Source organism: Alexandromys fortis, unplaced genomic scaffold (assembly GCF_014885135.2).
Source record: "Alexandromys fortis isolate MF-2015 unplaced genomic scaffold, M_Fortis_MF-2015_v1.1 scaffold_65, whole genome shotgun sequence".
In the NCBI taxonomy this organism is placed as follows: domain Eukaryota; kingdom Metazoa; phylum Chordata; class Mammalia; order Rodentia; family Cricetidae; genus Alexandromys; species Alexandromys fortis.
In genome coordinates, this window is record NW_026067986.1 from 365220 (window position 1) to 379760 (window position 14541).

Consider the following 14541-nt stretch of genomic DNA (forward strand, 5'->3'; position numbering starts at 1 on the left):
GTGTTCATGTGTGTGTGTGCGCATGAGTATGGAGCCCAGGGCTTGGCATTTGCTGTCTTCCTTTATCCTCCATGTTACTTGTTGAAACAGTCCCATCCACTCAGCTAGGCTGGCTTCCCAGGGAGCTCCAGGGGAAGCTCCTGCCTGTCTCCCCAGCTCCCACAGTGCTGCGATTACAGATGTAGCCGCTGTGCCTGCCAGGGTGCCAGGGCTTTTATGTGGGGCCTGGGGATCTGAACTCAGACCCTCATGACTGCACGGCAGGCGCTTTACCAAGGGAGCCTTGATGCTTTAAAAACAACAACAGCAAACGTGATCGCTATTCTCTGCCCACTTGGAAGGAAAATGTCGCCCTTCTGCTTGTTGCTGTGTTCTTGTTCCCCTTCTAACTTCGCAGAAGTCTGGGAAAAGTCTGCTTTGCTTCTTCACACCCACAAAGGACCACACAATAGAACCCAAGCTTGAGAGTCAAGGAACCCAGTGACGTAACACCTTACTCGCTCATTTTACTGATGAGACAAATGAGGCCTGGAGAGATAAGAGTCTCATTTAGGGTCACATAGCAAGTCAGGACAAGAGCCCCAGACAAGTCTCGACTCCCCGGGTTGCGCTCACTCAGAGTTAATACTGTACCTGCTTCTCTGTTGCTTGAGTCAGAGGTGAGGAGGTTTCATAAGGATTTCGATGAAGATTGGCTCTGGATTCGGTGTTTGCTAAGGGGAGAGTCAGAGAGAAACGGGGGTCAAGGGGTCAGATCTAGGTCTCATGAACTTTCGTACGAACCGTATAATAGCCATACACACTTAGCTCATGTGCATTTAAGACTATAAGCACACACCTACGGCATTACCTATACCCCACAGTCTCTGCAGACACGTCTAAACACCTAATTGAGGGGGGCTAAGCTTTATATTTAAAGTTGGATTTTCTTCTTTGGATTGGTATTTTAAAAAAAGAAAAAGTAGATGTTTTTGTGCTCTTGGAATTCAGATAAAAGCTGAAATTTAAAAGGAAATATTGATGTAAAAAAACTGCTGATGCTGTTGAATATAAATTTTGTATGCTCACACTTTACTGAAGTGGGAAAAGGCTCTGAAAGCTTCCAGGAAGAGAGCCGAGATTTCCCTGCTTCTCAGTGTGGAGTGAGGCAGTGCAGCAAAGGGAGACAAGTCAGTGTGGCTGTGGGCGTGATGGCACTCTCCACAGTAAAGTGGCATTGATTTCCTTTCCTTTCCTCCTTTCCTTTCCTTTCCTTTCCTTTCCTTTCCTTTCCTTTCCTTTCCTTTCCTTTCCTTTCCTTTCCTTTCCTCTCCTCTCCTCTCCTCTCCTCTCCTCTCCTCTCCTCTCCTCCCCTCCCCTCCCCTTCCCTTCCCTTCCTTCCCTCCCTTCTCCTTCCTTCCTTCCTTCCTTCCTTCCTTACTTACTTACTTACTTTCTTTCTTTCTTTATTTATTTATTTCTCTCTTTCTTTCTTTTTTTGAGACAGGGTTTCTCTGTGTAACTCTGACTGCTCTGTAAGCCAGGCTGGCCTCAAACTCACAGAGATCTGCCTGCCTCTGACTACTGAGTTCTAGGATTAAAGACGTGAACCACCACCACCTGGCCAGTATTTATTTTTTATAGGCTCATCTTTTTCTGTGGTTCCTCAGGTCTTTTTTTCTTCTTCTTCCTGATTTGTTTGAGGATGACTTCTGCATAAACTTAAAACACATTTTTAGTCTAAATCAGATTGGGGAAACTGAGGTTCAGAGCATGGGTTTGTGTGGGGTCAAGCCTCCACTTTAAAATAGCTCAGCCAGGAGCTAGAGGCCAGGTGCCCTGAGCTGTGTCTTGTGCTTGCCACATCTTAGCTGCCTGGCCAGGGTCCATCCTCCAGACACAGCCACCCAGCAGAACTGTGTCATGATGAGGTTCACTTCACAGTGGCTCGGAAAGAACCCTGGGCTTTTCAGAAAAGAAATGTATAAATCCTAATGCATAAGGGAAGTTCTTGCAACAGCGGGGGAATGAGTCAGTCAGCCAGAGTTCAAGAAATGTAAACACATCTCTAGATAGGAGACTGAAAAATCTCTTAGGACTTCTCAGCTCTTGGGTCAAGACCATGGTAATTTACTGAGGTCCACGCTGTCAAGGAGGAGCTGAGGCTCCAGCTGCATTCCTGGGAGATAAAGCAATCGGGGTGGTAAAACTCCCTTCTGGATCGATGTGGGGAGATCTATCTCTTGTGCAACCCAGGCCACTGGCTGTCAACCTAGGGTGGGGACTTCTTCCTGTTTCAGGAGCTGGTGTGCACAACCAAAGACCTCACACCGCTTCAGCACTTCCGGGCTGCCTGAAGCTGCTCAGGCCTTTCTGTGGCGAACAGGTCTGCCTCTATTGAGATAACAGAAAACACATCCCTGGCGGCCCACCAACCAGACTGATCAGATTTTCGAATGCTCCCATTAATCTAGCCGTGGGCTTTTAGCGAGGAGATAGCATTCCCATTAGATAACCAGGCTATTCAGAGGTGACCCTGCCCAGAGGGATTTTAGCCTCAACCCCTTCTGCCTTCCTCAAATCATGGCATTCTTCACCAAACACTCAAACCCTGGAAGGCCGAGCGAGATACTGATTCTAGCAAGGAGTTAGGCTCCTTTAATTTTTCCTTCTATTTAAATCTGCGTTGACAATGTTTAATTCCCAAATTGCTGTTTTAAATAAAAGTGAAATACAATTATATTTACTCCTGCTGTTTCACAGTGCTTGTTTTTCCGGAACAGGGGAAACTCTGATGGGACCCATCTGGTGGCGGGACAGAAACCTAACTCCAAGGAGCTGCCTTATCAGGACAGGTGGGCCACCTGGCTCCTTCTGCAAGTCAGGGCTTGGTAAACACTGGCCGGCAGGCTCTGAAATGGCCAAATGTTCTGTGGTTACCGGGGCAGGAGCTGTTGGAGGTGCTGGCAGGAGCCTCTTGAAATCTGTTCAGGGCTTTTTTCCACACACCATTTCTCAAGAGGGCACCCTTTGATCGCTGGGGTGCTGTCACAGAGTTTCCTTCCTAGCCTTCCGTGTCATCGTCAGGCAGGAGATACATCTGCCACACAGAGCCCTCAAGTGCTGCGGCCTCCTCACAGCTTCGTGCAAAGCCTCGCTGGCCCCAGCAGAAACCATTAAGAGAAGCCACCCCTGCCCCACGTCAGCCCCGGTACCTTCAAGGTTTTGTGTTTTGATCATAAATGGAAAATGCAAATGCAAATTCCAGATTTATAAAAAAAAAATTCTTCCCAGGGTAAACTTAACTATAAAAGGAAGGAGACTGCCGTGCCAATGACCTTTCCTTAAAAATATCTAAAAATATTTTATATGCTGTGACTCAAGATGCTTATGACCTATGGAGTGTTATAATAAATCTCAAGTCTGTTTGTTGAATGCAAAGAGACCAAGCCCCGAGCTGGCCTGTTGGGGATGCCATTATCAGATTCTTAGGATGAGATTTAAGGCTTTGTTTATGATACACATTTTCCTTTTAAATCTTCCTGACTGAGAAGGAGGGGGAGATCGTCATATTAAACCATTGCTAGGGACCTGAGAAGGCCTCCGGGTGAAAGACATACCCCGGGGAGGTCCAGCTGAGGAGCCTGTCTAGAAAATATGAGTCAGTCCGGATTTAAATATGGACAAGCCTTGCAAATGTGAGAGCGGTATTTTTCTTACAATTTGGGATATCAGTTCTTCTATTTACATACCTTTCCTGGGCCTAGCTCAGTCTTTAGGGTCCAGCTTTTGGTTTGGGGGAATATACACTTCTTCTAAAGGTTCATCGTTTTTGTTTTTAGGGAGAAGTCTAGGGGTTCGTGGCAGTTTACCAGCCCTATAACGGAAATTAAGCTGCTGCACTGTGGAATTTAAATTTGAATTTTGTGGCAATAAATATCAATGACTTAAGAGACCCTCCAGTGAAGACTTGTCATAAGGTTCATAAATGAGCACGTCTTTGGTTGTCCTGGATGGCCCATTTCTCGCTCCGCCTTCCCCTCCCCTCCGTGCGCCTGCCTTCCAGGCATTACAAGTTGCTCATCCTTCTCTTATTCTGCTATGTTCCCTAACTCTCCCGAGGTCTCTTTCCCTCTAGAGTCCTTTCTTTTCCATTTGGCTAGTTCCTACACATATCCGTAGAAACTCTGTTATGGGTGTTTTTCTTTCCTTCCCAAAGCAACAGCCCCCATACTTCATAACTCATACTCAGCAATCATTCTATCATTAAGGCATGGCTCTCAGCTGTGTTATTGGGCCTGGCGCGGTATTTATGGCTAGCAGACGGTCATGTGGTGTTGGCTGAATTAATGAATGAGCAATTTCTTTGTGTCTTGTAAAACAACCTTTACTAGTTCTTTCTGTTGAACATGTTCCAGTGTTGGTGCTTACACTGACTTCCAAGTGAAGAGTTGCGGGGAAACCAACCTGTGGACACAGCACGTGAAGGAAACAGGAGAAGCCAAGAGGCCTGAAGCAATCTCTCACGCTTCAGTCGCACAGATTCCCCGAGGGCCACGGAACGGGAGTGATGCTGTGGATGACTGGCTAACGGAGTTCTAACCTTTAGCTGCTGTGGCGAAAGAAAAGCTAATGTTCTGAGCTCTATTTTAGGGGAAATGATCTTCTCTTAAAAATCCATGCGAGCCTTAAAATCTAGCGTTGTTGTCCTCTGCATGGACTCTGGTCCCTGTGTCCGCGGTGCTGGGCAGGATGCATGCTGAGGCTTTCCTGAGGCCTCTGTGCTCTCACAAGTATCACGACGCAGCAAAACTGAAGTAGAACGAGGGAGTCTTTTCAGTCTTTCAGGGAGTCTACAAGTGAAGAGCTAGCTATGGTACTGTGTAGAACTATACTTCCTATTTTTCATTTTTTGTTTTTGGAAAAGAATTATTAAACTGTTAAATCACTTTTTCTTATTTCCATCACCAATCCCAGCAATTTTAGGGCTATGAATATATATATACACCATATATTATATTATAGGCCATGAATTTTATATACATAACATATATATATGAAATTGTACTTTCATATTTATTGCTAGGTGAGTATTCTACCAACCTATCTATATCCACAGCTTATTCCTGACTTTTTTTAAATAGTCTGCTTAAAAAAATTGTCGTTCAATGTGTCTCTGACTTATTTTATTTTTATAGTCGTTCAACATGTCCCTGGCTTTTGAAGACATTTTCAAAGAGTTGAAACTGACTTTCCGGTGTCTAAATGCTCACAAAGTCCTTCAACGATTTACTATTTTTAGGATCCTATCGATTTAATCTAAAAAAAAATTCATTAAAACAAAGTACTCAGAAAACAAAAATGTATGACAATTCTGTAAACGGTCCTAGCAACAGATGTGAGCTGCTCAGTTCCAGGAAGCATCACCTGTTCTCAGGGAAGTGTTATGTCCATCTTTTTTATCTTTTGCACTCGTGGGCAGCCCGTATGTGGCAGTTCTGTTGTCTTGTCCATATTGGGTTTCATGGTCTAAGTTGATGAGGATGATTGACCAGGTCTCTTACTTAAGAGGACTCCAAATCTCATTGTAGATGGTTGTGAGCCACCATGTGGTGGCTAGGAATTGAACTCAGGACCTCTGGAAGAGCAACCAGTGCTCTTAACCACTGAGGGCTGGAGAGATGGCTCAGCTCTTAAAGGTTAGACTTACAACCAAAGATAAGAGTTCGGTTATATCGGTCTAGCTCCTTAAAAATAAATGTGTGTGTGTGTGTGTGTGGGGGGGAGTCAGGTACCAGGAAAGGTGAGAACTTTTTTTATGGTCAGTGAGCTCATCAGGGGACCAAGCAAAGCTCTCCTACTCTGAGAACCAGAAGAAGCACAGCTTGAGACGATGGGAACCAGCACAATGCTTGGCACATCAGAAGTCCGTAATTGTTACCATCCTACAACCACGGTTATCACCAACACCATCACCACTATCTTCAAAACAGGGCTCCTATTTAAGAGCTGCCCCATTGCTCAGTTCTGCAGTAAAGGGACACAGAAACTCCCCACTGAGGATGTTGGCAAAGGGGTGAAGTTGCTCCTCCCAGTTGCTTCCTGTCTACCCATCTTGCCATCATGAGGACACGATTGTATCTTTTCTTCTACTTTTGCAATCCCTGGGAAAAGCAATCTCTGGCCCTCTGCTGTAGTTCCAGCATTAATACAGCATGTCCCTCACTTGGGGTTTGTGGCCGCCTCCCCAGATGAACAACCAGAAGACCACACACCGTTTCCTCTCCAGCAAAGACTGTTTTTTAGGAGACCAGCCTCTTTGTAATCAGCCCTTCTCCCTGTTTTGAAACAGGGGCGGCCATGTCTGTGGGTGGAGGGGGAGGTAGAAAGGTTTGCATCTCTCTTCAGGGGGAATGAAAGGAATCTTGGAAGGAGGAATTGCCCTCAGTCCTCCATTTAAGACCTAAGTCATAGAGGGTTTTCCAGACAGCTTCCTAAATCTGTAGTTGTGCAGACTGAACGGTGCCCCACAGTAGGGGGCTACAGCTACCTTATTGTCATGGGACATCCCTGGAGATGGTCCTGCCTGGGTCAGCTGGGTGCAATTACTTGGGAAAAGCCAACTTCTCTACTAAGATTTCTGCTCAGTACCAACCAGTGGGCTTTCCGAAATAATTTATGAGGACCTTCCCATTTCTCCGACATCCTAAGTACATCTTATTTTCTTTTTGCTGGTGTATTTGGGGAGACTGTATTCCTGGAGTTCTAGGTATGGTGTAACATGTTTATGAGTTGAAAGAGAAAGCTGACTTTTCAGAGGCATTGGGCCCTTCCTCTTTGTGATGGAGATTAGAATGGACAGATTGACAGACTGAGCAACAATAAAGAATTTTAACTGAGAGTGTGAAAAACTTGAAAAAAAAAAAAGAAGATCCAGTTTCCTTACCCTAAAACAGGAAAAAATAGGAAGTCAATGGACACCTGGATTTAAGCCTGGCGCTGAGTTGAACAGCTTTGAAACTCTGTGTGTGCTTGTGCTGGTCTAGGATTCAAAAGCCACTGAGGAGAAGGCTGATTTCATCCAAGGTTTTTTAGAGATGGTGCCTGCAGGGCCAACGTGTTGAAACTGAGCAGAGACTGTGGTCAGCTGATGTTGGACTTGTGTGGTGGGAGCTGCAGGTGTGTGATGCCACCTCAGGCCCCAGTCACCATCTCCAAACAAAGTGAGTTGGGACCAGGACAGACAAGAGGAGTACTGGACCCCAAAGACAGACCTATTTATTTCTAAATCTGATAGAGTCACCTGGGGTGAGAATTACTGTAGCTGTCTTTGTTAGCCAAAATGAAAATGTTTATGGCTGAAGAGAAGAAGAATGACAGACCCAAGAAAGAGATGGGGGAGGGGGAGGGAAAAAGGGAGGAAGAGAAAAGGTGGGCGTAATAAGGAAGAAAAAAAATCACAGAACAGCTTAGAAAATTTAAACTGGATGAGACCTATCTTCCAGGTGAATTACTCAACCAAATACAGGTACTTCCCCTTTTAAAATCCATTTTGCTTCATTAATCTATTACTGACACTAAGTATACTAGAGTTTGCCAAAGAATGGGCAGTAAGAATCTGCGCAGCTGCAGTGGTGCAGCCTCGTGTGTGTGTGTGTGTGTGTGTGTGTGTGTGTGTTGCGTGCACACAAGCCGTCCCAGGCACGCCCAGAACCCAGGCTGAGAAAGCAACCTGGAATCCAGAGAGCCAACGGTGGAGGGAGAAAAAGCCATAATTAGTGTTAATTGTTGACCCTCCATTTCAAGAATAGATGCTCTGGAGAATGGAAAATGAGAACAAACATTAATTATTGAGTAGGGACTGTGGAGACAGACACTCTGGATTAAAAGGAGAGAGATAAATTGCATAATGAATGTTAATTTTCCCTCCTAGAATTGAGCGGTCCAGTGGTTGAAAGGGAAAAGGGGGCTAGAACAGTTCTGAAAGCGAAACCTCCCTGAGAGTTGGGGGTGGGAGGGTGAAGGGTTTTACACACACACTTTCCACGGTGCACCCACTCACTCCCTTTGTCTCCTGGCTCCCAGGAAATCTCGCAGGATTTTCCTTAGACGCTTTATTGCTACCAAAGCACACTGCTAGGAAGCCCAAGCATTTCTCTACCGGCAAAACCCCCAGCCATGCCACCTTTCCAGGAAACACATGGCTGCTTTTTCTTAAACTGGTGGGAACGGGACTAGAAATGAGGAAGTCATGGGAACCATGACCCTGTGGGTGCTGCTGGGGGGGGGGCACGATCCGCATGCTGGCTCCAGGGCCTTTGTTGTTGTTTTATCTTAATTACAATATACCAGACATACAGAGCCCCCACCCCACATTGGTAATTTCTTAACTGAAAGGAAAAACAGGGTAATTGTAGTCAATTTTGTGGACACTCTACCAACAGGCTTGTCTCTGGTTGCCCTGGTTTCAACTCCAGCACGCAGCAGCCGCCCTGAGGGGTTTTCTGTATCTCCTGTCATCATATATGGCATCAGCTATGTTAGGCTGGGAGCCTAGGCCCCAGTCCCTGGCATCTATCTCAGCCCCCAGGCCTCGTCTGGACTTCAAATCCCAGCAGGCCAGATCCTGACCTCTCCCTGGGGGTGGGGGTCAGGACCACTCCCCAGGGTACTTAAGTGATCCCCCAAAAGAAGAACACGTGGTCTCCCCTTCTTCCTCCCGGGGGTCGCGTTTCTGTGGCTTCCCGGTTTCCCCTTCGGGGCCACCCGAGAGCGCAGATCTTCCATTAAACCTGGATATTTCTTAATTTGGCTTGTTTTGATTTGGCTTGATTGGGAATTTTTGCGTCGTCAGAGAGCTCACTTAGGAAAATATTCCTAACAAGCTATAGTCTGAATGAGGGGCAGCTGGAGCCATCCCCCTCTTCTCTACTGTCCCCTCATGAAGGTCAGCACACATATGTTGGGTTGCATCTTGACAGCCCTCCTCAACCACCTGCAATTCCTTGTTGTCTGAAAGGGGGCATTTCAGCTCTGGCCTGACACACGGGCTTCCCTTGGTCTGGCCCTGGCCTGCTGCAGGCCCCAGTACCCTCTGGGGCCCGGTTCTCAGCCCACTCATACTGGGCCACATGCTCTCTGCTTCTCTCCCTGTCTTTACCTCTGTTCATGCAAGTCTCCAGCAGCACATCTTTCTCCCTGTTCTCTCCTCTCTTCTACCGATGTCGCCAAGGCCCGTGCAAATGGAAATCCTCCATAAAAGCCCTTCCTAGTCTCCTAGGCTAGAGTTAGTGACCCCTTGAGCGGTCCTGAGTCGTGTTGCTTGGGCCTCGATTACAGCTTTATCTCCCCTGCCTTGTGGTAGACAAAGTCACTGGTGAATCTGTTTTTCACCTCTATTGTGAGGTCCCTACACAGGAGCCACAGTGCTGGGTCCACAGCCCTGGGAAGTGAGCAAGGAAAGTGGGAAAGGCAGAGGTGGCAAGAGTGTCCCAGAGGAAGAAGGTGAGTTGTGTGACAAGGTGGCTTTATATTTATATTATATTATATTTATATAATATATTTATATTAATAAATTAAGTATGCTTTAGCTTTTTGTGTACTTTTTCTTCAAAAAAGGAATTTCTGAGCCTGGTCTGGTGGTGCATACTGTGATTCCAGCCCATGGGAGGGCTGCTGAGAGTTTGGGACCAGTTTGGACTAAACAGTGAGCCTCTTAAACAATAGTAATAAAATTTCTAGCAAGTTCAGAGGAAAAACATTTTTTTAAAAAAATTTCTCTTTGACCTTTTTCTTCTTTGGGGAGTGACCATAGAGGGGTGATGATGCCATCTTTCATAGGAACCTCAAGAGGCCTTTACCAAAGGAGAGAAAGCAGGAGGGGTGGTGGCTCAGGCCTATAATCCCAGCACTCAGGAAGCTGAGGCAGAAGGATCAGATGTTCCAGGCCTGCTTTGTAGGTAGTGAGACCCTATCAAAGAAAGAGAACAGGAGAAAGGAAAAAGAAGAAAAAGGAGGAGGAGGAGGAGGAGGAGGAGAAAAGGAAAAAGAAGAAGAGGAAGAAGAGGAAGAGGAAGAAGAGAAGGAGGAGGAGGAAGAAGAAGAGGAGGAGGAGGAGGAAGAGGAGGAGAAAAGGAAAAAGAAGAAGAGGAAGAGGAGGAGGAAGAGGAAGAAGAAGAAGAAGAAGAAGAAGAAGAAGAAGAAGAAGAAGAAGAAGAAGAAGAAGAAGAAGAAGAAAAGCAGGAGAACCTTGAGCATCTTGAGGAACTTTTGGTGCTGGCCATCAAGGCATGGTCAGTGCTGGTTGTGGAGATCTTACTGCTTTCTTCATGGTGACAGCAAAGAACCTGGCTTCCCTTTGAAAACTGGGTCAAGCTGTCCCTTCTGAAGCATGAGACAGACCTGGTTGACTCCAGTGCTGAGGCTGATGGGAATCCCCAGCAGCCACTATAAGGATTGCTTATCAGCCAGGATTAAGTGTAGGGCAGAAACTACCCAGGTAGTCATGGAAGAAACAGGGCTGTAAACCGGTTGAAACTGCCTGTGTGGTTTGAAAGAAAATGACGCCCATAGACACAGGGAGTGATATTATTGGAAGTGCAGCCTTGTTGAAGGAAGTGTGTCATTGGGGGGGGGGGGCAGGCTTTAAGGTTTCAGAAGCTTAAGCCAGCCCCTGTGGCTCTCTCTCTTCCTGCTGCCTGTGGATCCAGATATAGAACTCTCAGCTAACTCTTCAGCGCCGTGTCTGCCTGAACACAGTCACGCTTCTTGCCATGATGACAGTGGACTAAACCTCTGAACTATGAACCCAATGAAATGTTTTTCTTTATGAGAGTTGCCATGGTCATGGTGTCTCTTCACAGCAATAGAACCCTAACTAAGACAGTGTCTTCCAGCACAATGTCTTCAAGAGTCTGGTGCCAACATAAGCAGCCCCAAACTTATATGTCTCTGCCTCACTTCCGCCCTCCAAAACTCATGCAAGCAAGGCTAACTGGCAGAGCACACTTTTCATTCAATCCCCGAGCTGCAATATTACCTGGGAAATGTAGCTTTTAGCCTTCCAGCTTCTACTGCAAATGTTACCTGGGAAGTGTAGTTCTTAGCCTCCTAGTGTCTACTGTACAGGAAGGTGGGGTGTCCCACAACCACACCTAGCCACGCTTCCCTTTATTCAAACTTTCGATCTGGGATCGACAGAACTGATAACATCTGCCAGCATTCTTTCTGATGGGTTATTACCAAACACTGATTGGGCAAGAGAACAATGTGAATTATTACCACATGGGGTTCTTCTTCTTCTTCTTTTTTTTTTTTTTTTGCTTTCTTTTTCTTTTTCCCACCCAGCGGTGAATGTACTGTGGGCTGTATGATTCAGAACTGAGGTTTGGAGAAGGAAAACAAGAACAGTCAGAGCCTAGTGAATGCTGAGATCCTCTTTCGAGCTTAGAGGGCAGAACTGTTCCCACTGAGGAAGCCTCCATGGGAAGGGGCTTATGTAGAAGCAAACACCGTTAGAGCTGGGAGGTACCTTAGAAACCATCAGTTAGGCGTTTTCCAAAGTATGCTCCAAAAGAAAGGTTTAGACCCATGCAACATATTGCTAAGAAACAAAGAATGTTCAGTAATCAGTCAAGTTTGGGGAAAGGCGTAGCTCTGCATCTCTAAGGAGGCAATGCTGCTCCAGCAGGACTCTGATTAACTCTAGTAGTTCTCAAATACATTCTCCCTCAAACCCTTCTCCTATCGCCGGCTGTCCATAATCTTCTCGGGCAGTGGTGTACCATGGGACATATGCTAAGAGGATTGGTTACCAAACCACCTTTCTTTTGTTCACAGGATGAGGCTGAGGTCCAAAGGAGTGAACTTATTTATTCATGATCACCAAAGTCATAGCCGGTAGATTGGGTCCTGAGACCGAAGACTGGGCATTGTCTTCAGGGGTGGGCTAATTTCTGAGGCAATGAAGGGTATTCTCAAGCTCCTGAGTGTGTGTCAGTCACTGTAGGAGTAAGTTCTTAGGACTCAAGGGTACTAACTTGCATCCCGTTGACTTTTCCTTCATCCTAAGCTCCCCCTTACCCCCACCAGGCAGATGCTGACACAGTGCTCTGGGATTCCCCAGTATCCAGAACAATGGATCAAAAGAAGTCTCTGTTCTTTTCAGATCACTCAGTCTCACGTATTCTGTTATGGAAACCGTGGTAGTTTGAATGTAATTGGCCTGTTTTTTTCAGTTCTGCTTTGGTCCATTATTTCTTCGCTACGCTCCCTTCTCCCTGCGTTTTGGAATGGTAATGTATATCCTATGCCATTATGTGTTGGAAGCATGCGTTTTTGCATTATGCTATTATTACAAGCATATGGGGGCCAGGAGTGGAACGTGGCAGTTTGAATATAATTGACTCTCATAGTCTCAGAAGGAGTGGCACAGTTAAGAGGTGTGGCTTTATTGGAGTGGGTATGGTCTTGTTGGAGGAAGTGTGTCATTGTGGGAGTGGGCTTTGAGGTCTCCTATGCTCAGATACTGCCAAGTATCTCAGTCGATTTCCTGCAAGATGTAGGACTCTCGGCTACTCCTCCACATGTCTGCTTGCATGCCAACATGGTCTCTGCCATGGTAATAACAGACTGAACCTCTGAAACTGTAAGTGAGCCCCTTCGATGAAATGCTTTCTTTATAAGAGTTACTGTGGTCATGGTGGCTCTTCACAGAAACAAACAAACAACCCCCCCAACAACAACCCCCAAAACACAACAAAACACACGCACATAAAACCCCACACAAAACACAACAACAACAGCCTCTAACTAAGACAGCACCAGACAGTGGGCTAAGACCAGACTCTGTTTCCAAAGCCATATACCTTACTTCTGTCCATATCGGTATAAGGCATGAGCCACTATATCCTTTTGAGGCGAGATATGTCAAGTAATTTGTAGACATGCGTTAAAACCACTACACCAGGAAAGGGTCGCAGGCTGCAATTAGACAACAAAACAAAACAGCAAGAGTAAAACAAACAAACAAGCAAGCGGAAAGCTCACTAAATGAAAAAACTCCATTTAGGGCAAGGCTGAATGCTAATTAAGAACTCTGAAAGGATGAGGAATTGAAGTCTGTATGGAACCTGAGGTTCCAACTTGAATTCTTGGCACAGACGTCTTTGGATATCTCTCAGTGTGAAACCATTGGAGAGAAGAACTCTGGAGAGGAAATGCATGCTGCTGGCGGTGGGACAAGAAGAATATTTGAGGATTTGTATCAGGGATAAGCAATCCAGAGAGCGTAACCAGTGTTTGACTTAGACGCTTCCAAGCCAGCTTTTCCTTTCCTAAACCTTTGAATTCTGGGAGTGTCGCAATATAACCCAACATGAGCGAGAGAGCCAAATTACAGCTCTAGTCTTGACATCTTTCCCCCTTCTCCTTCTTTTAAAGGTTATATTCATCTCTCTCTGCTGTCTGAAAGCAAACTATCATGATCTAATTGCCTAAGAATTTATTCCCAAATGCTTGTTGACAAAGCCTTACAGTTTCGGGAAGATCAGACATATCATATTTCCTCTTAAGATTTTTTTTTAATATTAAAAAAAAACCCAACTGTGTTCCCCCAAGAACTTTCCTGTGTGGCACCTGGGATATTCAGTCAATCAACACGCATTTCTTGGACGCAGGATAAAGAGAGGAGGTTTCCCTGGGATTCATATATTAGCGAGCCAAACTGAAAACAGATGCAGAAAAATCCAAAATCACAAAGGTGGGACTGAGAGAGAGTAAAGCCACGAGGTTGTATCTAGGTGGTTGTAGGGAGAGAGGTGAAATTACTCAGGGAAATGTCCTAGAAAAGATGAACTTAGAGCTTGTCTAAATATTTGGGGGGTGACTCAGGAAAGCGCCTGGAGAGAAAAGACCAGAAACTGAACATTTGGGACATCAAGGGATGATGGAGGGGTCACTGGAGGGCAGGCGGGAATGTGTGGGAGATGATACTGAGAGGGAGGTGGGACATTGCATCTGGGATGTAGTCAATAGTGGATCTCTTGCCTCGTGTGTGGGAGGCCCTGGATTCCATCCCTAGCACCAAAATGAAAATAAGTAAGGAAAATAAAATTTAAAAGATGGGTCTGAGCATCTGAGCAAAGCTGGGTTTTCAGAGTCTCTTGTGGTAGAACAAGTCTTTTGCAAAGGGGAAAGGGCTTTCAATATACTCTTTGTGAGATCAAACCAAAGATTTAAAGATCAAAACCCCCCAGATCCACAAACAACTCGGAATAACAATAAAAATACCCTTCAGGGGCTGGAGAGATGGTTCAGCAGTTGAGAACACCGACTGCTCTTCCAGAGGACCAGGGTTCAACTCTCAGCACACACTATTGCTCACAACCATCTGCAACGCCAGTTCCAGAGGATTTGACTCCCTCTTTTGGCCTTTGAGGGCACTGCATGCACCTGGAGACACGGATGCAGGCAAAATCCGAAACCCATAAAATAAAACCAGTACAGCCTCAAAAAACGTGCTTCAATTAATGGAATCTCTTAGAAAGGTAGATCTGTTCTTTG

General features: G+C 45.8%; 1 protein-coding gene across 1 annotated transcript in view; it reads right to left on the bottom strand.

The window, feature by feature from the left end:
- Window positions 1-14541, bottom strand: part of Kiaa2012 (KIAA2012 ortholog) — an 88748-nt gene that overhangs the window by 41311 nt on the left and 32896 nt on the right. Inside the window, 1 exon segment of the mRNA XM_050159306.1 lies at window positions 634-713. Coding sequence (XP_050015263.1) covers window positions 634-713 — 80 coding nt within the window.